Source organism: Brassica napus, chromosome C3 (genome assembly GCF_020379485.1).
Source record: "Brassica napus cultivar Da-Ae chromosome C3, Da-Ae, whole genome shotgun sequence".
Classification (NCBI taxonomy): Eukaryota; Viridiplantae; Streptophyta; class Magnoliopsida; order Brassicales; family Brassicaceae; genus Brassica; species Brassica napus.
In genome coordinates, this window is record NC_063446.1 from 68,575,795 (window position 1) to 68,599,087 (window position 23,293).

At 38.5% G+C, this 23,293-nt stretch overlaps 4 protein-coding genes across 4 annotated transcripts; 3 read left to right on the forward strand and 1 right to left on the reverse strand.

Moving 5' to 3' along the window:
* The first annotated feature begins 1,331 nt into the window (after positions 1-1,331).
* LOC106361106 (F-box/LRR-repeat protein 15) lies at positions 1,332-6,465 on the forward strand. Its single transcript, XM_013800807.3, has 18 exons — positions 1,332-1,533; positions 1,693-1,859; positions 2,005-2,188; positions 2,267-2,399; positions 2,689-2,791; positions 2,872-3,069; positions 3,143-3,413; positions 3,488-3,586; positions 3,702-3,790; positions 3,874-3,973; positions 4,058-4,219; positions 4,361-4,513; positions 4,603-4,763; positions 4,859-5,057; positions 5,164-5,585; positions 5,700-5,763; positions 5,908-5,994; positions 6,103-6,465. The coding sequence occupies exons 2-18, from the start codon at positions 1,726-1,728 to the stop codon at positions 6,220-6,222; spliced, it is 2,679 nt and encodes an 892-aa protein (XP_013656261.2). The 5' UTR covers positions 1,332-1,533; positions 1,693-1,725; the 3' UTR covers positions 6,223-6,465.
* A 109-nt stretch (positions 6,466-6,574) lies between these two features.
* LOC106361111 (pentatricopeptide repeat-containing protein At4g33170) lies at positions 6,575-9,807 on the forward strand. The gene has a single exon (XM_048750418.1). It carries the CDS (start codon positions 6,800-6,802, stop codon positions 9,764-9,766), a length of 2,967 nt encoding a protein of 988 aa, XP_048606375.1. The 5' UTR covers positions 6,575-6,799; the 3' UTR covers positions 9,767-9,807.
* Positions 9,808-10,619: 812 nt separating this feature from the next.
* BNAC03G66760D (uncharacterized protein At4g33100) lies at positions 10,620-11,789 on the reverse strand. Its single transcript, XM_013799421.3, has 4 exons — positions 11,641-11,789; positions 11,286-11,414; positions 11,016-11,100; positions 10,620-10,885 (listed from the first exon to the last, which is right to left on the reverse strand). The coding sequence occupies exons 2-4, from the start codon at positions 11,378-11,380 to the stop codon at positions 10,790-10,792; spliced, it is 276 nt and encodes a 91-aa protein (XP_013654875.1). The 5' UTR covers positions 11,381-11,414; positions 11,641-11,789; the 3' UTR covers positions 10,620-10,789.
* A 1,212-nt stretch (positions 11,790-13,001) lies between these two features.
* On the forward strand, positions 13,002-18,081 carry LOC106361112 (aminopeptidase M1). Its single transcript, XM_013800811.3, has 18 exons — positions 13,002-13,722; positions 14,048-14,193; positions 14,265-14,367; positions 14,487-14,673; positions 14,750-14,843; positions 14,913-15,066; positions 15,159-15,263; positions 15,349-15,465; positions 15,542-15,655; positions 15,753-15,935; positions 16,061-16,346; positions 16,419-16,540; positions 16,631-16,728; positions 16,855-17,032; positions 17,114-17,228; positions 17,303-17,370; positions 17,448-17,603; positions 17,697-18,081. The coding sequence occupies exons 1-18, from the start codon at positions 13,507-13,509 to the stop codon at positions 17,874-17,876; spliced, it is 2,622 nt and encodes an 873-aa protein (XP_013656265.1). The 5' UTR covers positions 13,002-13,506; the 3' UTR covers positions 17,877-18,081.
* Positions 18,082-23,293: the final 5,212 nt, after the last annotated feature.

A 23,293-nucleotide genomic window follows, 5' to 3' on the forward strand; every position in this document is an offset into this window, starting at 1 on the left:
ATACAAAGGGAGGGAGTATATATCTTATTCATAAAATGTTTCGTAACCAACTTAATATATACAAATGTATCTGATTTTTTTTATTAAAAATACTTAATACTAATTCCAGCATCCATATTTTTTTATGTACAAAATATCATGAACAAGTTATACAAAATATGTAAAAATATATTCCAAAAAGCTTTGTGGAGATGGAGCATTGTGTTTTTTGTGTGTACAAAGTATCATAAACCCTCCACGAAAACATGAAATTATTGAAGGTAAACCCTCCACGAAAACATGAACCCGTCCACGAGAACATGTCCACACTAAATCTACAATAACATGTTCACAAAACATGTCAGCAAGACCGTGTTTTCACCAAACTGTCTACACTATCTCATCCATAAGCATACTAAAATTGATAGACATAACAATATTATTATATAGATCTATATTATACGTTTTCGCATCAGTCAAGATTCACCAATCCACAACTCTATCACCCACAACACTTTGCATCAATCAACAACTCTTTCGTCCACAACATTTTTATTAATAAATTAAAATTTTAATTTTTTTGAAAATATCAAAGTATATATATATATATATATATATATATATATATATGGTTATCAAAATGTTATCTACAGTTTTTTGTCCATTTGATATTGGTTGTTAAATGATAATTTTATTATATATGAATGATTATTAGACATGTCAGGAAAAAGAAGATTTAAAATTTTGTTATGAAAAAGATGGATGAGTTTAAAGAGATGTTATGATAGATCAGATCCACAAGTCTTCCGTCCAATCCACAAATCGTCTATCCCTAACTCACGTGTCCACAAAACTAGAACACATGTTTAAACATTGTTTATCCACAAAAATTTATTTATTAGTTATTAAGATTATTAAAATGGATGTTAAAGTATAAAAAAAAAACAATTTAGAACAAACTATACCAAATATATTTATTTATGTATTTTAAATTTTGAAATACAGTCAAAATAAGATATAAGGGATGAATGTATAATAAAAATACAAAACAATAATGTAATACAACCTTATTATCTACCGTTGGATCTTTTTCCTTCTAATGAAATCTAAGGACCTGCAATTCTTAAATATAAAATCGTTACACATTTTGTGTTCTATCGTTGTATTCTAAACTATTTGGTTACTCTAACCTAACCAGACAGAAACAAGTAACTTGGCGTGAAAGCATAACAGTACGCAAAAAATACAGTTGTCCAAAAAAAATGTGCCAACTGGCTTAATGTGTCTTCACGCGTTAAAAAAATCTTAAATGTGTCTTATATGGTAAACGATTCTTTCGTTTCTAAATGGATTTTAAACATTCCAAGCCCAAATAATCCGAATCAATCCAAACCGAAAACCCAAAATCAAAATAGATCCGAATCGAGAACCCGAATGTCCAGCAGTAGTCTCTCTAATAAAACCACACAATACCGCAGTTATCTATTGGCTTCCTATTCACCACTCCATTTTCCCAAACCCTAATTTCTGCAGCTTGGAGATCAGTCTTTCAAGGTTTTTGGATTATATTATTATTTTTTTTAACGTTTTTCCAGATTATTATTCTAATCCTATTAGAGATATGTCTTATTTTTTTAGTATAAATATGGATATGATGATCTCTTGAGAAAAGTTTGATTGATTATTTGATTAAAGAAGTTGTGTGTTGCCTAGAACCGAACTTTCCTTAGACTAAAGCTAGCGAGGATGGAGGAAGGTGAAGAAGCCGCAGGGGCTGAATTGAAGCGCTGCTTATGGTCATCGAGCAATGCTGAGGATTGTACGATGGAGGAGGAGGACGATTCGCACCACAAGCGTGCCAAAGTGTGCTCTGCCCTTGCGTTAGCTCTCTCCCTAAACTCCATTTTCTACTCACTGAATCTTGATAGAAACCAAGTTTGGAGCTGCCTCAGCTTTTGACCAACATCCTTTGAACTATCATGAATCCTTTTTGGGTGTTATTTTGTTTGTTTCTTTTCGTTTTAGTGAATGCCGGTCTGCTTCCGGGATATCTTCAGATGCTTCTGGTTCGTCCATGGAGAAAACTGTTGCATCTTCTTCTCGGACAGATACTGCTATGTTCTGCCAAAATTTCATCTTAAATCATGGTCGGAAAGATGATGATTCTCAAGTTCATATTGATTTGACTGATGATGACCTCTTACATGTGGTATACACACTCTTGCATTTTAAGATAATCTTTTTCTTTTTATAGATTTTTTTGTAATTTTTTTTTTTCCACTTTCAGGTGTTCTCGTTCTTGAATCACATCGACCTCTGTCGCTCTGCTATGGTATGTCGCCAGTGGAGAGTAGCTAGTGCTCATGAGGATTTTTGGAAGGTCTTCAACTTTCAAAATATGAGGATTTCTATCAAGCAGTGTAAGTTGTTCTTTTCAATACATAATGTTAAACATTGTCTTCTCTGTTATTTTGCTGTGTACACCTTGAAGGAACTCTGAGAATTGATATTGAGTCTTGGACTATTATACATTTGTCTGATATTTTTAGTGAATACAATAAACTTGTATGTTGGTAACATTGGATGCATTCATTCTGCAACCTTTAATGGCCTCTCTAAGAGAGCTATGTTAACTCAAACTTGTATTTTCGCAAGACGTTAATATATAATTAGAGTAAAGTATAACCATTGGTTGCTTTTGTGTGGCAGTTGAAATCATGTGCCATCGCTATCCCAATGCAACTAAAGTGAATGTTTATGGTGTTCCTTCTGTCAGCAACAGTCTGGCTATGAAAGCAGCTACTACTTTGAGGTATCTGTCTTCTTTAGCCTTGAATATGATTTCATAAATTAAACTTAAATCATATATATCCATTTCGTCTGTTGTTTCAGGAACCTGGAGGTCTTAATTATAGGAAAAGTTCATGTCAGTGAGGAAATTTTCCAGGTATTGAGGGAGTGTAATAGCTTGAGGAGTGTGACCATAAGTGAGGCTTTTCTAGGAACTGGTCCTCAGGAAATACACCTAAGTCATGATCGGCTACGTGAACTTAAAATTATAAAATGTCGCGTTATGCGTTTGGCTATCAGGTGAAGTTGTTTTTTTTTTTCCATTTGATTCTTATTGGTTTTTTTTATTCTCAATTTTTATCTATCGTATTAGGTGTCAGCAGCTCAGGTCTTTATCCTTAAAAGGAAGCAACACGGTACGGGCGATGCTTCACTGTCCACTCCTCCAACATCTTGACATAGCCTCGTGCCGTAAGCTCCTAGATGTTGTAATCCGTTCAGCTGTCACTTCGTGTCCTCTATTAGAATCGCTCGATGTTTCTAAATGTTCCAATCTCAGTAACGGGACTTTGCGTGAAATAGCCCAGGCTTGTGCTGGTCTCCGTATGCTTAATGCTTCAAGCTGCCCCAGTATATCTTTTGAGGTTGGTGTCATGTTATCTGCTATCTGCTGTCTCATACTTGTTTTCTGACTTGTTTGACCTTTTCTTCTTTGAAGTCAGTACATCTCCCCATGTTGACAGTTCTCAAGCTTCATAGATGTAGCTGTATAACATCCGTGTCTATGACTTGGATTGCCAACAGTCCAGCGCTGGAGGTCTGTGTCTGTTTTTTCTTTTTTCCACACACATACACATGCACACTGTTCTACAACCTTTAACTAAAGACCACTGTATCCAGTTAAGTTAATCTCACATATCATCTAATTACAGGTTTTGGAGCTTGATAATTGCACCATGTTGACATCTGTCGCGTTGCATCTCTCCTTCTTGCGGAGTTTAAGCCTAGTAAATTGCCCCAGGTATAGCCTTCATCTTTTGTTTTCCTCTGGAAAAGTTTTGCTATCATTTCACACACGTGTCCTCTTTTCCCTGTGTGTAACAGATTCACAGAGCTGAACTTGCAAAGCACCATGCTTTCATCAATCACTGTTTCAAAGTGTCCAGCTCTTTGCCGAGTCACAATCACTTCCAACGCCCTACGAGTATGCACTGCACTTAGTTATCATGATTTGTTAATACAGTTTTGTTCTAAATAACCCGTTAACATTTCTTCATTTTTGGTGCAGAGATTAGCTATCAAGAAACAGGAGAATTTGACAACATTAGTTCTGCAATGCCAGTCCTTGCAAGAAGTGGATCTCACTGGTTGTAAATCACTGTCCAACACTGTATTTAGTGATGATGGTGGATGCCCAATGCTCAAGTCATTAATTCTTGACAACTGTGAGGTGTGTGATCCAGTTTCTTCTTGTTCTTTTGGCGGCAACTAACTGCTATTTTATCTGATAAACATAGTGAAATATATATAGTTAATTAAAGCAGCACTTGCTCATATTTTAATGTTTTTTAAACCTTGTATCATTTTGTAGAGCTTAACAGAAGTGAGATTCTGCAACTCATCGTTGTCTAGTCTGTCCCTTGTTGGCTGTCGTGCTGTTACTTCTCTTGCGTTGAAGTGCCCTCGCTTAGAGCAGATCTGTTTGGATGGATGTGATAATCTTGAAACTGTATTCTTCAAGCCTGTGAGTGTTTCTTCTCTCATATCACAAAACTGACTTTTCTTAACTGAAGGATTTATTACTTCTCCCTTGAACGTTCTGGTTGTGAACAGGTTGCGGTCCGGTCTCTAAATCTAGGAATATGCCCAAAACTGAGTGTGCTCAGTATCGAAGCGCCTTATATGGTGTCCCTTGACTTGAAATGTTTCGGTGGACTGTCTGAAGCATCCATCATTTGTCCTTTATTAACATCTTTAGATGCGTCTTTCTGCGGGTAATTCTTTATTGTATGTTATTTTTTTTATTTTCATGACTGATTTTATGCTGCTGCTAATCGACTTCCCCCCCCCCCCCCCATTGCCTTTCCAGGAAACTGAGGGATGACTCTCTCCCTACAATCACTGCTTCTTGTCCACTAATTGAGTCACTGCTGCTAATGTCCTGCTCCTCTATAGGCTCTGATGGCTTTTCTTCCTTGAAAGGCCTCCAAAATTTGATTGTTCTTGATTTGTCGTATACTTGCGTGATGAATCTGGAGCCCATCTTCAAGTCTTGTATTCAACTGAAGGTAGTTAAGACCTTATGACTTGTATAATGTTTTCTTTCTGTCTGCAGTAGAGCATATATACTTATTATTCATTTCATGAGAACTTCTTGCATATTTTATTGTTTAGGTACTCAAACTACACGCCTGCAAAGATCTTACTGACTCATCATTGGAGCCTCTATACAAAGAAGGTGCATTACCCGCACTTGAAGAGTTGGACCTGTCTTATGGAACTCTCTGTCAGACTACCATAGATAATCTACTTGCCTGCTGCACACACTTGACCCATTTGAGCTTGAACGGCTGTGTTAACATGCATGACCTTGATTACTTTGGTGTATTCAATTCTAGTGAGAATACTCAAGAATCAGCTGAAACATCCAACCGGTTACTGCAAAACCTCAACTGTGTGGGTTGCCCCAATATCAGAAAAGTGTTGATACCACCTGCAGCTCGGTTTGATCATTTATCATCACTGAACCTTTCTCTATCGGTCCATTTAGAGGAGGTTGATCTCGCTTGTTCCAACCTGGTCAAACTTAATCTAAGGTATGAGAGGGTTTACAAGTTGTAATATGACTTTGTTTCTTTAGTTCTCACAGAAAAAGATTGGTGTTACTCCATTTGCTAATTAAATTTAAATTCAAAAAATGGATTGTATAGCAACTGTTGCTCTCTGGAAGTACTGAAGCTTGGCTGTCCAAGATTGTCTACTCTCTTTCTTCAGGTAATGGTTTTATTCCACAGTTATATCTTAATTGTTTTGGTTTTAAGCTAGTTAAATCACATGGGTTTATATATGTTCAAGATATATATCTATAGTTCCAGTACTTGTGCACTAAACACATTTTGACACCTCTGTTATTGGTAGTCATGTAAAATGGATGAAGCAGGAGTTGAAGCAGCTATATCAGGATGCTGCTCACTAGAGATACTGGATCTCCGTTTCTGTCCAAAGGTATTATTAGTAGGGAGTGTTTACTTCGGTATCAAAGTTAAACAAATAATCCATGGATCATAAAAGGGACTTTAAAACTTTGAAAACCATCTCTTTGTGATTTAACAGATATCTTCAGTGAGCATGGCGAGGTTCCAAACAGTGTGCCCTAGTTTGAAGCGCGTCTGCAGCAGTCCTAATCTTTTGAAAGACCAGGAGTTTGCATGGAATGTTTTATACAACCTCTAAAATTATACTAAATGCTATGATGTGTGTCAGTGTGTGGTGTTTGAGATGTAACTAATGGGTCCAAGTCTCGAGTTTCAGTAGTGCTTCTAGGCCTCTGGAGTCTGGAGACTGGAGCTATGGCCTTGTGTTGTGTGATGACACAAAAATCTTTACTTTTTTTTTGTATTTGCTTTGACTACATCGCTGCTACTGATGTAATAATATTATTCAACATATATGGAATAGTTTATATGGAGAGCCTAATTGAAATCCCTCTAAGCTATTAGAGCAAAATTTAGTTACTCTATTTTCGTGGAAATTATAGAGGAAAAAAATAGGTTTGGGTTGGAGATGATCTAATGGATTGCTCCAAATATACCGTGATTACCATCTCAATCAAAATATGATAACCATTTTTTTTGTTTTCTTTCAGTAATGTTAGTGAAAAATTACACTTGAATAAATATAAGTTCAGACTCTTTTCATCATTCCTCATATTCTTTCTCTGACAAGAAGGGTAGCGTAGAGATATGTCTCTAGTTTCGTGACGTGCAAGAAACGTCGCTCATCTTCAAAAGGCTACATTTTTAAACTTACCATGCAAGCAAGCCTCAAAGCCATCCCTTTCTCCTTCCACAGACCTCCCAGATTCTACTATCTCCTCTCTTCTCATTCTTTCTCTCCTTTTCTTCTCACTTCTACTAATTCACCATTTTCTTCTTCTCCTTCTTCTTCTTCTTCCTCACAATGGTTCGGCTTTCTACGCCATGCCATCTCTTCCTCGGACTTGAGGCTCGGGAAATGCACGCACGCACGTATCCTAACCTCCGAAGAAAACCCAGAACGTTTCTTAATCAACAACCTCATCACAATGTACTCAAAGTGCGGATCACTCACTCACGCTCGCCGAGTGTTCGATAAAATGCCTGAAAGAGACCTCGTTTCCTGGAACTCTATTTTAGCAGCATATGCCCAGTCTTACGAACATGTTATCGACAGCACCGAAGAGGGTTTTGTTCTTTTCCGGAGTTTACGACAGAACGTTGTGTTCACCAGTCGAATGACTTTGGCTCCTCTGTTGAAACTCTGTTTGTGTTCTGGATATGTGTGGGCTTCAGAGGCAGTTCATGGGTATGCTTGCAAAATCGGTTTGGACAGTGATGAGTTTGTTGCCGGAGGTCTTGTTAATATATATCTGAAGTTCGGTAAGGTTAAGGAAGGTAGGGTTTTGTTTGAGGAGATGCCTGGTAGAGATGTGGTGCTATGGAACTTGATGTTGAAGGCTTATCTTGATATGGGTTTTAAAGAAGAGGCAGTTGAACTCTCTTCTGCATTCCATAAAAGTGGCTTGCATCCCAATGGAATCACTTTGCGTTTACTTGATAGAGTTTCTGGTGATGATTCTGAAGGAAGACAAGTGAATGGTAATGATGCTTCCGAAATACGATCCAAGAACCAGATATTAACTAAGTATCTCCAGGGAAGTCAGTACTCATCTCTTCTCCAATGTTTTGCGGATATGGTTGATTCCAACTTGGAATGTGACAGTGTCACATTTGTTTTGGTGTTATCTACAGCTGTTAGGTTAGATAGTTTAGCATTAGGGAAGCAAGTTCATTCTATGGCATTGAAGTTGGGTTTTGATTTGATGCTCACTGTGGCGAATAGTCTAATAAACATGTACTGTAAGCTGAGAAAAGTCGGCTACGCTAGGACTGTTTTTAACAGTATGAGTGAACGAGATTCGATTTCGTGGAACTCAGTTATCTCCGGGTTTGCTCAAAGTGGCCTAGAAGTGGAAGCAGTGTGTCTGTTTATGGAGCTCTTACGTTGTGGCCTCACACCAGACCATTATACCCTAACCAGTGTTCTAAAAGCAACTTCTTCTCTCTCGTTGAATAAACAAGTTCATGTTCATGCAATTAAAACCAATAACGTTGGTGACAGTTTTGTCTCTACTGCTCTGATAGACGCCTACTCTCGGAACAAGTGTATGAAAGAGGCAGAGGTTTTGTTCTCGAGGAACAGTTTCGATCTCGTCGCTTGTAATGCTATGATGTCTGGTTACACCCAGAGTAATGACGGCGACAAGACTCTGAAGCTCTTTGCTTTGATGCATAAACAGGGAGATAGGTCTGATGATTTCACGCTTGCAACAGTGGTTAAGACATGTGGTTCCTTGTTTGCAATGAATCAAGGAAAGCAAGTCCATGCTTATGCAATCAAATCCGGATACAACTTAGATCTATGGGTCAGCAGTGGGGTGTTGGATATGTACGTAAAATGTGGCGATATGAAGGCAGCACATGTTGCTTTCAATTGCATTGCTGCGCCGGACGATGTTGCTTGGACAACTATGATATCAGGATGCATAGAGAACGGAGAAGAAGAGCGAGCTTTCCATGTGTATAGCCAGATGAGACTCATGGGAGTGTTACCTGATGAGTTTACAATAGCCACACTTGCGAAAGCAAGTTCTTGTTTAACAGCATTAGAACAGGGGCGTCAGATTCATGCAAATGCCCTCAAGCTGAACTTCTCAGGTGATCCTTTCGTTGGAACTTCACTTGTGGACATGTATGCTAAATGTGGAAGCATCGACGACGCTTTTTCTTTGTTTAAAAGGATTGAGATGAGGAACATCGCCGCCTGGAACGCGATGTTGGTAGGATTAGCTCAACATGGGGAAGGCAAAGAAGCGCTCCAGCTTTTTGAACAGATGAGATCTTTAGGTATAAAACCTGATAAGGTCACCTTCATCGGTGTTCTCTCTGCTTGCAGTCACTCAGGTTTAGTATCCGAGGCATACAAGCAGATCAAGTCAATGGATCGAGACTACGGAATTAAACCTGAAATAGAACACTACTCTTGTTTAGCTGACGCGCTTGGCCGTGCTGGACTTGTCCGAGAGGCTGAGAAACTGATCGAGTCGATGTCCCTGGAAGCTTCAGCGTCAATGTACAGAGCTCTTCTTGCAGCTTGCAGAGTTCAAGGGGACACAGAGACAGGGAAGAGAGTGGCCACTAAGCTTTTGGAGCTAGAGCCATCGGATTCATCAGCTTATGTGCTTTTATCAAACATGTACGCTGCTGCTTCCAAATGGACCGAGGTGAAACTTGCCAGGACGATGATGAGAGGGCAAAACGTGAAGAAAGACCCTGGTTTCAGTTGGATCGAGGTGAAAAACAAGATCCATCTATTTGTTGTGGACGATAGATCAAACCCTCAAGCCGAGTTGATATACAGGAAGGTTAAAGATGTGATCAGAGACATCAAGCAAGAAGGGTATGTTCCTGAGACGGATTACACACTTGTGGATGTGGAGGAAGAGGAGAAAGAGAGGGCGTTGTACTATCACAGCGAGAAGCTGGCTGTTGCTTTCGGGCTTATGAGCACTCCTCCAGCAACACCGATCCGTGTCATAAAGAATCTTCGCGTCTGTGGAGATTGCCACAATGCGATGAAGTATATAGCGAAAGTGTATGGTAGAGAGATTGTACTGAGAGATGCAAACCGGTTTCACAGGTTCAAGGATGGTAAATGCTCATGTGGTGATTTTTGGTAGTTTGGAAGGTTGGACAGAGATTAAGTTTTTGATTTACTCTAGGCCTGGGCATAATATCCGAAATCCGAACCGAACCCGAACCGAAAAACCCGATGCGTATCCGGTCCGAAATGTAAAAAATATCCGAATGAGTCTTGTAAGGTGATACAAAACATACCGAAACCGAAGTGTTATTAACCGAACCCGAACAGGTAACCAAAAAATCGAAAAACGAATAATCCGAAAAAATATCCGAAGAAATTGATCCGAATGTCCAAAATAATATACAATATAATTATATGAAACATGAATATATACTTCAAATATTCAATTTCATATTTATTTTGATATGTTATCTAACAATAAGTATTTAAAATTTAAATAATTACCTTAAATACTTAATTATATATAAATAAATAATAAATATTTATTTCTTATGTTTTACTTTTAAATTTTAGATTTTATTTCAGGTATATCCGAACCGATCCGATATAACCCGAATCCGAATGATATATGATTACTTTATGGGTTTTATGATGTGATACAAAACCGACCCGAACCCGATGTGTTATATCTGAACCCGACCCGTACTTACAAATTTACTAGAATGAGACATAAGAGGTGTTATAAAAGAGAACTGAAATCCGAAAAACCTGACCCGAACGTCCAGGCCTAATTTACTCAATAGATTGTAATTCAAGTTACACTGCATTATCTTGAGAAGAATACACACAAGTATCTTGTTTCCAGCTCCTCCAACGCAGTTTATGTCTCCTTTCTCCTGTATTTCTCCAGTATAAATCATGAGACATCGCAGGAGGCAACATCTTTAGTCTTCTTGCTATCTATAAATAAAGTATATATTTCTTCTGAATAATCAGTAAGTGATTTTATTTTTGAGGCTGTGTGGGTCAAATAAAGAAATACAACATTCTCCTTCTACTTTGATTAGTACTGGTATGCTATCCTATAAAAAAAGAGTTTCTCAATGGAGCTGTTTCAAAGAGACAATGTCATTGAGAAACATTAAGTGGTCAAGCGTCATCATCGACTGGATTCTTTTGAATCAGCTTGCTTTGTTTGAATCAGCTCACTATCAACCTCCAACATGCGAGTGAGAATTTTACCATCTAAATTCTCCTGTTTGAATACATGAAAAAACAAAACTACTCAGAAAGAGAAGTTTATGGAATTGATTAAGATGATCAGACAAAAACATGAATAGAGCTGAAGAAGAAGAAGAAGAAGAGAAGTAGAGTGGGTGAGTTACCGAGAGACAGTCTCTGTACTTATTCCACTCAGCAACACACTCTTCTTTATCCCATTGCCCTTTAACAAACTTCTCTGAGTACCATCTGCAGAATCAAAGATAAAAGGATGCAACTTTCAATGGTTTTGGATCAGAGTTATACACTAACCAAAAGATTTCATATAAAGGGAAGTACTTGAATCAAAAGACCATATATTTCCATTTTGGTTCACCATTGCTAGCTACTAAACACTTAAACAAACACTAGAGAAAGGAAAAAGGAAAACTCACTTATTGAAGCAGTTGTGGTAAGCAGTTCGCAAATCTGCGCAGGGAGAAGTAGAGGAGCGAGTTGAAGTTGAATCCTTTTTCTTCAACAAGCCCATTGTTTCAATCACTTGTGACTTTTGAGCTTAGTACCTATATACGTAGTTCAAAAACTTATTATCAATTCGAAGAAATAAAGAAAAATGTGAAACACAAGAATCTTATAAAAGCTTCATCAAGAAGCATGGATCCTTTCACAATGACGAAAGAATTTTATTTGTCAAAAATATTGTACTCATGATTAATATAATGATCTCTCTTCAAAGAGCAAACAAACATACATCAAATATAGATGAAAGTCAAGAAGGAGAAATGTTACCCTGAACAGATCGGAACAGGTGGAAGACTAAATTTGATTAGACAGGACAAAGAAGAAGAAGATGTCTGAATCTAAACCCGTAAACCTCAGCCTCGACGACGCCTGAAGCTTCGGAGATCGGAGGAGTGTGGGAAAATCCAAACGACGCCGTTTTACGGCAGATAAAAGCACTATGCAAAGCCCATTAGCAGATTGAGCCCAGACTGTTTAGGCCTGTTTATTCTCGTGGGACCAACATTGTCAACGTCAAACGTTACACGAACTGGAATCACTTCTGGTCAGGGATGTTAATATGGGCTCAACGTGACAGGGTTAGCCCTAACCCTGCAAACCCATTTGTAACCCTAACCCTCATTTTTTAAACAGGGTTTAAATAGGGTTGGCCCTAATAGGACCAGGGTTTAAATTCTAACCCTTTTATTTTGATTCACACAACTATTATACAATATTTAATAATGTTTTTCATCAAAAAAAACTTAAAGTAGAGTTTTCTCGCCAAAAACTGAACAACGAAATTTTCCGTCGAAACCGCAAAATCGAGTTTTCAACTAAAACAACAAAATCGAGTTTTCCTTCCAAAAACGCAAAATCGAGTTTTTCGTCAAAACTTCGAAATCGAGTTTTCCCGCCAAAAAATCAAAATCGAGTTTTTCGCCAAAACCTCAAAATCGAATTTTCCCGTGAAAACGTAAAATTAAATTTAGTTTTTTTGGAAAACCCGTAAAACTCAATTTCACGGTTTTGGCGGGAAAACTCGATTTGCCGGTTTTGTAGGGAAAACTCGATATTGCGGTTTTAGTTTTGGCGGAAAAACTCGATTTTGCGGTTTCAGCGGAAAAACTCGATTTTGCAGTTTTGGCGGGAAAACCTGATTTGTCGGTTTCGGCGGAAAACTCGTTTTTGCTGTTTCGGCGGGAAAACACGATTTTGTAGTTTTTGGCGGGAAAACTCGATTTGCCGGTTTCGGCGGAAAAACTCGATTTGCCGGTTTCGGCGGAAAAACTCGATTTGCCGGTTTCGGCGGAAAAACTCGTTTTTGCCGGTTTCGGCGGGAAAACTCGATTTTGCGGTTTTGGCGGGAAAACTCGATTTTGCGGTTTTGGCGGAAAAACTAGATTTTACGGTTTCTGCGGGAAAACCCGATTTGCCGGTTTCGGCGGAAAACTTGATTTTGCTGTTTTGGCGGGAAAACGCGATTTTACAGTTTTGGCGGGAAAACTTGATTTGCCGGTTTTGACAGGAAAACTCGATTTTGCGGTTTTTGCTGTTTTTGCGGGAAAACTCGATTTTGCGGTTTTGGCGGGAAAACTTGATTTTGTGGTTTTGGTGGAAAACTCAAATTAGGTTTTGGCGGAAAAAAGCACAATTTTTTTTTGACGGAAAAATTTTATTCTTAGTTGTGGAGCAAAAACTCGATTTTGCGATTTTGGAAGGAAAACTTTTGATTTTGATGCTCAACAAATTGGAGGAAAGAATCATATGATATCTTAATTTTTCTAGTTTTATCTTTAAAATTTAAGAACAAAAATAAATGAAATATTTTTTTCAATTAAATGAGTTAACCCTGGTACCAGCCCTAACCCTTAATTATAATAGGGTCAAAATAGGGTTGGGTTAAAATAGGGCTGGGCTTATAATAAACAAAAGAGGGCTGAGCCCTAACCCTGTAGTTAACATCCCTACTTCTGGTCATGTCATTATCGAGCGTGGCGTTACATCAAGAGTTTTCTTATATCAAACACTTTTTTGCATTTTTTTTTTTTTGGTTTAAGGTTAAGAGCCCTTTAGTTTTCGGCTCTATATATAAAGCCTCCCTCCGTAAGAGAAAAAAAAACACACACACAGTAATCATTCCTTTGCACGATAATGGATAAGTTCAAAGGTCAACCTCGTCTCCCTAAGTTCGCCGTCCCAAAACGATACGATCTCCGTCTCATTCCCGATCTCATCGCCTGTACTTTCACCGGAACAGTCTCCATCGATGTAGATATTGTCGCAGATACTCGCTTCATCGTTCTCAACGCAGCTGATATCTCAGTCAATGATGATTCCGTCTCCTTCACGCCTCTTACCTCCTCTAAGGTATATATTATATATACAACACTCAGCTGATCTATTCCGATAACGTGGTTAGGTATCACGGTGTTGATGTTGCTTTGGTCGCTGAGTAAGTAGTGTTGTTAGATATATTTTCATGATTAGCTTCTCATTTTGACCTTTAGTCAGCTGTCATGTGGATTGGATTTAATGGAGAAAATATTGGATTGTGTTGAGTTTATATGTGCCTACTTCATATATCAATATATCATTCAGACAGTAGAATCATTTACATCTTGTTGCGTCTTATGTTTCTTGTCTGAAAATCGAGGGGTTTAATATGTATTATTATTATTTTTTGGTTAAGCAGGCCCTTGCAGCTCCCAAAGTTGTCCTGTTTGAGGAGGATGAGATTCTGGTGCTCGAATTTACTGAGATTCTTCCCCGTGGAGTTGGAGTTCTACAACTTGGGTTCAGTGGTATACTCAATGACAAACTGAAGGGATTTTACAAAAGGTAAATGTTTAAGTAATAAATTTAAATTGATATGGGTTAGTAGGACTAACTTTTTTTTATCCTTGGTGCAGTACCTATGAACATAACGGTGAGAAGAAGAATATGGCAGTTACTCAGTTTGAACCAGCTGATGCTAGGAAATGCTTCCCATGCTGGGATGAACCTGCTTGCAAGGTTTACATTCTACATGTTCTTTCTATTTACCTCTTCTTTCATCCGCATGAGGATATCAATAGTGGCATATTGTTTTTTCTTATGTCTTTATCTACCTATATGGACAAATTTGGTGACAGGCTACCTTCAAGATCACACTAGAGGTACCGGCTGAATTAGTGGCTCTCTCTAATATGCCCATCGTGGACGAGAAAGTTGATGGGAATGTGAAGGTTGTCTCTTATCAAGAGTCACCAATTATGTCTACATATTTGGTAGCCATTGTTGTTGGTTTGTTTGACTACGTGGAAGATCATACATCCGATGGTAATATATATTCATTTTATCCCCTATTATCTTCCATATTGTTAAAGGACTAAATCAAGTTTCATCTTTTTCTCAGGGATCAAAGTGAGAGTGTACTGTCAAGTGGGCAAAGCTGACCAAGGGAAATTTGCATTGCATGTTGGTGCAAAAACTTTGGATCTGTTCAAAGAGTAGGTTCCTTCATCAACTTTTAGGCTTGTGTGATATTCATTGTAAAATTACTCCAAATATTCTTGCAGGTACTTTGCTGTGCCATATCCTCTTCCCAAAATGGATATGATTGCGATACCGGATTTTGCTGCTGGAGCTATGGAGAATTATGGTTTAGTAACATACCGTGAAACTATTCTTCTCTATGATGAGCAACATTCAGCAGCTTCTAACAAACAGAGAGTACTGCAAACATTTTCTAATTATCCTCTTAGAAGAATCTTTCCTTGTGTGCTTTTGCGCAATTTTCTAAAGCTTTTAATTTATCATGCTAGGTTGCAATTGTAGTTGCCCATGAACTGGCCCACCAGTGGTTTGGTAATCTTGTCACTATGGAGTGGTGGACTCATCTATGGCTGAATGAGGGTTTTGCTACTTGGGTACATTACAAAATCTATGTCTTTGTATAAACAAAATGTTTTGAGTTTTGTTGTGAATGTAACGTTTCTCTTTTATCTATTTCAGGTCAGCTACTTGGCTATTGATAGTTTGTTCCCTGAATGGAAAATTTGGACTCAGTTTCTAGACGAATCTACTGATGGTCTAAGGCTAGATGGGCTTGAGGAGTCTCACCCCATAGAGGTAACCAAAACAAGTATCTATGTTTGTATGTGGCAGTGGCTCATCCAACTATACCATATTATGAAAATGTCCTCAGGTGGAGGTTAATCACGTTGCTGAAATTGACGAAATATTTGACGCAATAAGCTACATGAAGGGTGCATCTGTCATCCGCATGCTACAAAGCTATCTTGGTGCTGAAGTTTTTCAGGTTCTGCTCATGCCCATTTTTATTCTCTTACAAAAGCAATTTTAGGACTATTGAGCTCTAACGTCTCCAAAATTTCTTACCCTACTTTGGTGAGCAGAAGTCGCTTGCTGCATACGTAAAAAATCACGCTTACTCAAACGCAAAGACAGAAGACCTCTGGTCTGCTTTGGAAGCAGAATCAGGAGAACCTGTGAACAAGCTCATGAGTTTTTGGACAAAACAAACTGGATATCCTGTTGTCTCAGCCAAAATCACAGATGGAAAATTGGAACTTGAGCAGGTTCATACACTCATTTCCCTTGCTGGATGTATTACTTATAAGCGTTTTAACCTCCACTTAGGTTGGAGGCTCATTATGATATCTTTTGTATGATCAACTAACTATATTTAATGTTTAAATTACAGTCTCGTTTCCTGTCAAGCGGTTCTCCTGGGGAAGGACAATGGATTGTGCCTGTAACTTTGTGCTGTGGTTCATATGACATGCGCAAAAACTTCTTGTTGGAATCCAAATCTGGAGTATATGATCTAAAGGAGTTATTGGGCTCCTCCATCGATGATGGTAGTGGTACGTGGATAAAAATCAATGTCGATCAGGCTGGATTCTACAGGGTGAAATATGATGACACCCTTGCCGCTGGACTCAGAAAGGCAACAGAGAACCAAAGCTTGACCTCTATTGATAGATATGGTAATGCAACCTTTTAAAGATTTGTTTTTCTTGTTGACATCATGTAAATTATGTCTTTTTTTTCTTTCACAGGTATTTTGGATGATTCTTTCGCACTTTCTATGGCTCGTCAGCAATCTTTGGCTTCTTTGCTCACTTTGATTAGTGCTTACAAGAAGGAACTTGACTATACTGTGATGTCAAACCTCATTGTTGTAAGAATCTTTTTGTTTTGTTTTGTTTTTGATCTTCCCTTATTCATTAGTTATGCTTTAGCCTATGGCTCTGACTCTTCCTCCATACAGATAAGCTACAAACTTGTGAAGATTGCAGCAGATGCAAATCTAGAACTGATGTCTGAGATTAAACAACTTTTCGTCGGTGTTTTCCAATTTGCTGCAGGGTAAGTTGTTTTACCCATCTACAGAATTTAGACTTATCAACAACAAAAAGGTATATTTTAACTTGATGTTCTATTTACCAATGAAAAAGGAAAACTAGGTTGTTACAATGTTCATTGTTGTTACAGGAAACTAGGTTGGGACCCAAAACAAGGGGAGAGCCATCTAGATGCTATGCTGAGAGGGGAAGTTCTAACTGCACTTGCTGTGTTTGGGCATGATGAGACACGGAAGGAAGCAACTCGGAGATTTGATGCATTCTTAGCTGATAGGAACACTTCACTTCTGCCTCCTGACCTTAGAAGAGTTTGTTTCTTATAACATAATCCAATTAAACTTTGAAATTGGAAATGGTGACCTTATGATTGAACTGTACGTGTTTGGCAGGCTGCTTATGTTGCTGTAATGCAGAGAGCCAACAAGTCAGACAAGTCTGGTTATGAGTCTCTTCTGAGAGTTTATAGGGAAACAGAAATGAGCGAGGAGAAAACAAGAATCCTAGGTAACTAATCTCTCAATAGAAAAACGAATTTAAATTTGTCATTTCAATTGCTAATGTTTTTTTTTTTCTTGCAGGTTCTTTAGCATGTTGCCCTGACCCCAGTATAGTTCAAGATGTTCTTAACTTTGTATTGTCTGATGAGGTGGTACATACATAGTAATGATTTTACTTTCAACTCTGTATATTAGTGAATAATCAATATTATTGATAATTATCCAGGTCCGTAATCAAGATGCACTTTATGGGCTCTACGGTGTAAGTTGGGAAGGACGTGAAGGAGCCTGGAAATGGCTACAGGAGAAGTGGGAGTACGTTGAGGAGACATGGGGTTCTGGATTTCTCATAACACGCTTCATAAGTGCAGTTGTATCACCGGTTTGTTCTTCTTTCATTCGTCCATACTCCATACACATCTCTTGATTTTTTTATGTTCTGTCACTGATTCCTCTTTATGTCCATTTGTCACAGTTTGCGTCGTTTGAGAAAGCGAAAGAAGTGGAGGAGTTTTTTGCAATGAGATCAAAGCCTTCGATGGCAAGAACCTTGAAGCAGAGCATTGAAAGGGTTCATATTAATGCTAATTGGGTGGAGAGTATCAGGAAGGAAGACAATCTCACTCAGCTAGTTGCTCACCTCTCTTCAAACTAAAAGTTTTTACTCTTTTAATGTTGGGTTATCTCCCTGAGTTAACTAAAAAACATGTTTGCGCTATGCAAACCTTTTTGTTGTTTCTTCTTCTCAACACAGAATCTGAAGTTTCTTTCAAACTTTGAATTTGCCATCAACAAAGTTTCCCTTCTCTATGTACAGTTTTAAGGATGATAAGGGCCATTGCTTACTGTAGTTTTATCTACAGGAATAACTCTTTGGTTCATTCTCTGTAAAGCAACTAACAACTAAGCTTGCATTAAAGAAGAGAGAAATCAGTTATATATGCCAATGCCATGCTATCTTCAAAAATTTCTAACATAAAAATCAATATACTTGCTTTTGTGACTATTATATTCATTTTTCAATTATGTTTATATACCATTACCAGTCACTCTGTCTCGAGTTGAATCTATAAAACATAAAAGTTCAAAAAAAATATTTATAAAAAAATGTCATGCACAAAACTCAAAATCTTGCATTTTGCTATAGTCATAGATAGTCTTATAGGTAGTTTTGAATGTATATAACTTAAAGCTTCACTGAAATCAATACCAAGAACAATAAATATTTTTTTAAAGATCATTTGTAGCATGTCTTGTATACTTTTTTGACTAAAGGCTTATTATGTGTTGTATACTTATAAGTATGAAAACAAGAATACGATTAGTATAACATAACATTTTTTTAGAGATAGTAAAGTTGATATAAAACAAGAATAAAATCAAACTTGGTAATTTTAGAAGTTTCTTAAATCTCTGTGCACCACTAAAAAAGACCAGTATTTGTTAGGTCGGATGTAGTTCGGCCAATACAAAAGCGCAAATATTAAGTATGTATTCATAAAAAATATTGAATTTTGAGGTTAATATAAATATGGATCTAAGGGACTGTAAATTTATTCACACATAATCAATATACAAACTCTAAATAAGTATTTGTCTTAATTCGTTTTCTCTTTTGAGTTTATTTGCTTTCTTCGAGTTGATTTTTTCGTAAAAAAAAAACTTTGTTAGAAATATGAGAGAAGTGTTGCTTTGAAAGTTGTGTCTTTCTCATTAGCTCTCACTATCAATATATAGTGGAGGTTCATAAGGGTTTACACAAAAGAGAGAATCTACACATTTAATACATTTGACTACAAATATCTAGACTTGGTCAAAGCTCATAAATGCTCCGGTTGAATGAGTCTTCATCTTGACTAGTCTTGGTCGGATGTAGACGGACCGGAGACGGGTGTAGACGGACCGGATAGTCGGGTCAGATGTAAACCTCCTTAATGGTTAATGGCAATCCACATATCCATATCATGGATTTATAACACTCCCCCTTGGATGCCATAACCATATCGGGCTTGTAATGTGCTAACGTTGCCTCATTAAAACCTCTCCTGGAAAACCCAAAACCCAATGTGGTAAAAAGGGAAACCAAGGACAGGAAAAAGAGTACAACACACATTACTCCCCCTGATTTGGACATCACTGAAGGTCCTTGAGTCTTCGCATGCCAATCTGCTGCGTAAGCTTCTTGAATGTGCTGGTGGGAAGTGATTTGGTGAAGAGGTCGGCTGAGTTCTCACTTGACCGGATTTGAGTGACGCTGACCTCCTTGGCTTTCTGCAACTCATGTGTGAAGAAGAACTTGGGTAGTACATGTTTGGTTCGGTCACCTTTGATATACCCATCTTTGAGTTGAGCAATGCAGGCTGCATTATCCTCATATATGATGGTCGGACCATTGTCCTCGACCATTCCACTATCTGATCAGATGTGTTGAGTCATAGACATCAACCATACACACTCACGACTTGCCTCATGCATGGCTAAGATTTCTGAGTGATTAGATGATGTGGCTGCTATAGTTTGTTTCATGGAACGCCATGATATTGCAGTACCACCATGAGTGAACACATAACCGGTTTGGGACCGAGCATGGTGTGGATCAGATAAGTAGCCTGCATCAGCAAATCCTACTAAACCATCTTTGGTTTCATTGGTATAAAATAGACCCAAATCCTTAGTTCCTTGAAGGTAACGTAGGATATGTTTAATTCCATTCCAGTGCCTTTGGGTCGGACATGAACTAAAACGGGCTAGGAGACTCACGACAAAACATATATCTGGTCTAGTGTGGCTAGCCAAATACAGTAATGCTCCTATGGCACTGAGGTAAGGCACTTCTGGACCCAGGACATTCTCATTCTCGTCCTTAGGACGGAATGGGTCAGTGTCCACTCCAAGGGACCTCACGACCATTGGGCTGGTCAATGGGTGAGCCTTGTCCATGTTAAATCTCTTGAGTACTTTTTCTGTATATGCCTTTTGATGCACAAGGATTCCTCCTTTTATGTACTCAAGTTGTAACCCCAAACAGACTTTAGTTTTACCTAGGTCTTTCATTTCAAACTCTTTCTTGAGATATTCAACTGTTTGGGCGATTTCCCCAGGGGTTCCAATGATGTTCAAATCATCAACATACACTGCTATGATAACAAATCCTTTGTTTGCAAACTTCTTTATAAAGATACATGGACTGATAGGGTCGTTCTTATAGCCAACTTTGGCAAGGTATTCGCTTAAGCGATTATACCACATTCGACCACTTTGCTTAAGTCCATATAAGGATTTGTTCAGCCTTATGCAGTGTTCTTCTCGAGAACCTTTATTAGCTTTAAGCTCAACACCCTCTGGTAATCTCATATATATTTGTTATCCAGTGGACCATAAAGGTATGCGGTTACAACATCCATTAACCGCATATCCAAATTTTCTTTGATGGCCAGACTTATTAAAAATCGAAATGTAGTTGCATCCACCACAGGGGAGTATGTCTCCTCATAATCGATGCCTGGTATTTGTGAGAATCCTTGTGCAACAAGCCGTGCTTTATATCTTACAATTTCACCATATTCATTTCTCTTCCTCACAAATACCCACTTATATCCCACTGGTTTAACATTATAAGGTGTCCGGATAATCGATCCAAAGACATTCCTTTTCTTAAATGATTCTAACTCCACGTTTATGGCTTCTTTCCATTTGAGCCAATCTGATCTTTGAGTGCACTCTAGTATAGACGTGGGTTCATGATCCTCATCTAAGTCCATAACATCAAGGGCTACTTGGTATGCAAATATATCATTGATGTCGACATCTTTCCGGTTCCATCTTGTCCCAGACATTAAATAATTAATTGAGATCTCATCATTAGCACCTTCAGTACCATGAGGCTCGGCGTCCCGAGTCTCATTGGTTGGTACCTTAGGCATGGCCATTTCGGCCTTGTCTGGACAATCTATGACCTCGGTTTCTTTTGCACCTTTCTTTAGTTTCCGAGGTCTTTTATCTTTGGAACCAATTGGTCTACCACGCTTAAGACGTGCTTTAGACTCTGTAGCCACTTGATTGTGTCCATCTTGGACATCAATACTTATTGGTGCATTACAAGCTGGTATATAGGACTTAGTCACTCTTTTCGGGTCAGCAAAGGAATCAGGCAATTGATTAGCTAGCTTTTGCATATGAATTATTTTCTGGACCTCTAAATCACATGATTGAGTCCGAGGATCTTGCCATGATAAGGATGTTTGATTCCATACAATTTCTTTGCCCAGCTTGTTATTTTCTCCCCCTAATGTTGGGTACTCTGATTCATCAAAATGACAATCAGCATATCTGGCCTTAAATAAATCTCCAGTAGTAGGCTCAAGATATTTAATAATGGTTGGAGAATCAAAACCAACATATATTCCCATCCTCCTTTGAGGTCCCATTTTTGTTCTCTGTGGTGGTGCAATAGGGACGTACACAGAACATCCAAATGTTTTGATATGGGATACGTCTGGCTCATGACCCGAGAGTAATTGGGATGGAGAATATTTATGTTCACTGGATGGCCTTATGCGTATTAATTCAGCAGCATGTAATACCGCATGTCCCCAAGCTGATACTGGTAGCTTCGACCTCATGAGTAATGGTCGAGCAATCAACTGGATTCTTTTAATGAAGGATTCGGCCAATCCATTCTGTGTATGTACATGTGCCACGGAGTGTTCCACACTTACCCCCATGGACATACAGTAATCATTAAAAGCTTGGGAACTGAATTCACTTGCATTGTCAAGACGTATAGTCTTTAGTGGAAAATCTGGAAAATGGGCTCGCAGTCTTATGATCTGTGCCAATAGTCTTGCCAATGCTAAGTTTCTAGATGATAATAGACAAACATGCGACCATCTGGTCGATGCGTCAATGAGGACCATAAAATATCGAAATGTCCCACAAGGTGGGTGTATTGGTCCACATATATCACCATGTATTCTTTCCAGAAAGTTTAATGTTTCCTTACTCACCTTTCCAAGTGATGGCCTTATTATTAATTTCCCTTGTGGGCATGGAATACATGTAATGCTCATAGGGATAGTTATCCTATCTTTCAAGGAATGGCCAGTTGAGCTCGAGATTATTTTGCGCATCATGGATCTGCCAGGATGGCCAAGCCTTTCATGCCATTGTTTAAAGGCTTCTCTGAACTCATTAGGAATTGAAGTGTTAGCCTCACTCGATTTTATATTGGCACAATAGAGGCCTATTGATATAGTAGGGATAGTCTCTAGGACTTTCTTATGGCCTTGGGCATTTTCATAAATCAAGAGGAGTTCTTTCTTTCCCTCGCCCCTAGTTTCAACATGTAGATCATTCATGCGAATGTCTTTGAAACTTAACAGGTTTCTCTTTGATTTTAGGAGAATATAATGCATTAGAATGCAAAGTCATAGAACATAGGAAAAAGACATAAAGCCAAATCAAGAATGCAAAGACAAAAGCAATATGATATCGAAATCTTCATATTCAGCCACTTGTAAGGAGGTCTGAAGTCTCAAAGTCCTCATGATCATCTTTGTCATGGGCTTGATCATCCTCATGATCCAGATCATTCTCATTATCATAATGGACCAAATTTGCCTCAAAGTTCTTGCCCTTTATGCTCTCCTGGTAGAGCTTAACAAGGTGTTGGGGAGTTTTGCATTTATTAGCCCAATGATTGGTCATCCCACAACGATAGCAAGCAGATTTGGTCGAGCTCGAGCCATGGGTTTTGAAGTCGGACTTATACCCACGGTTAGCTTGATGACCTCGGCTGTAGCCTCGGCCTCGGCTGCGACCAAGATGGTCTCGTGGTTGAAATCCACGGCCACGTGGTTGAAACCCACGGTTACGACCTTGCCATCTACCACGGCCTCTCATGCGACCATGGTATGACTCTCTTGGAGTCTCATCCTTTGGCTCTACGGCCGCATGTGCCTCAGGCAATGCTTTAGCACCAGGAGGCCTTAGCTCACTGTTCATCATGAGCAACTCATTGTTTTGCTCAGCTAGCAACAAACAAGAGATTAAGGCAGCATAAGTGGAGAAACC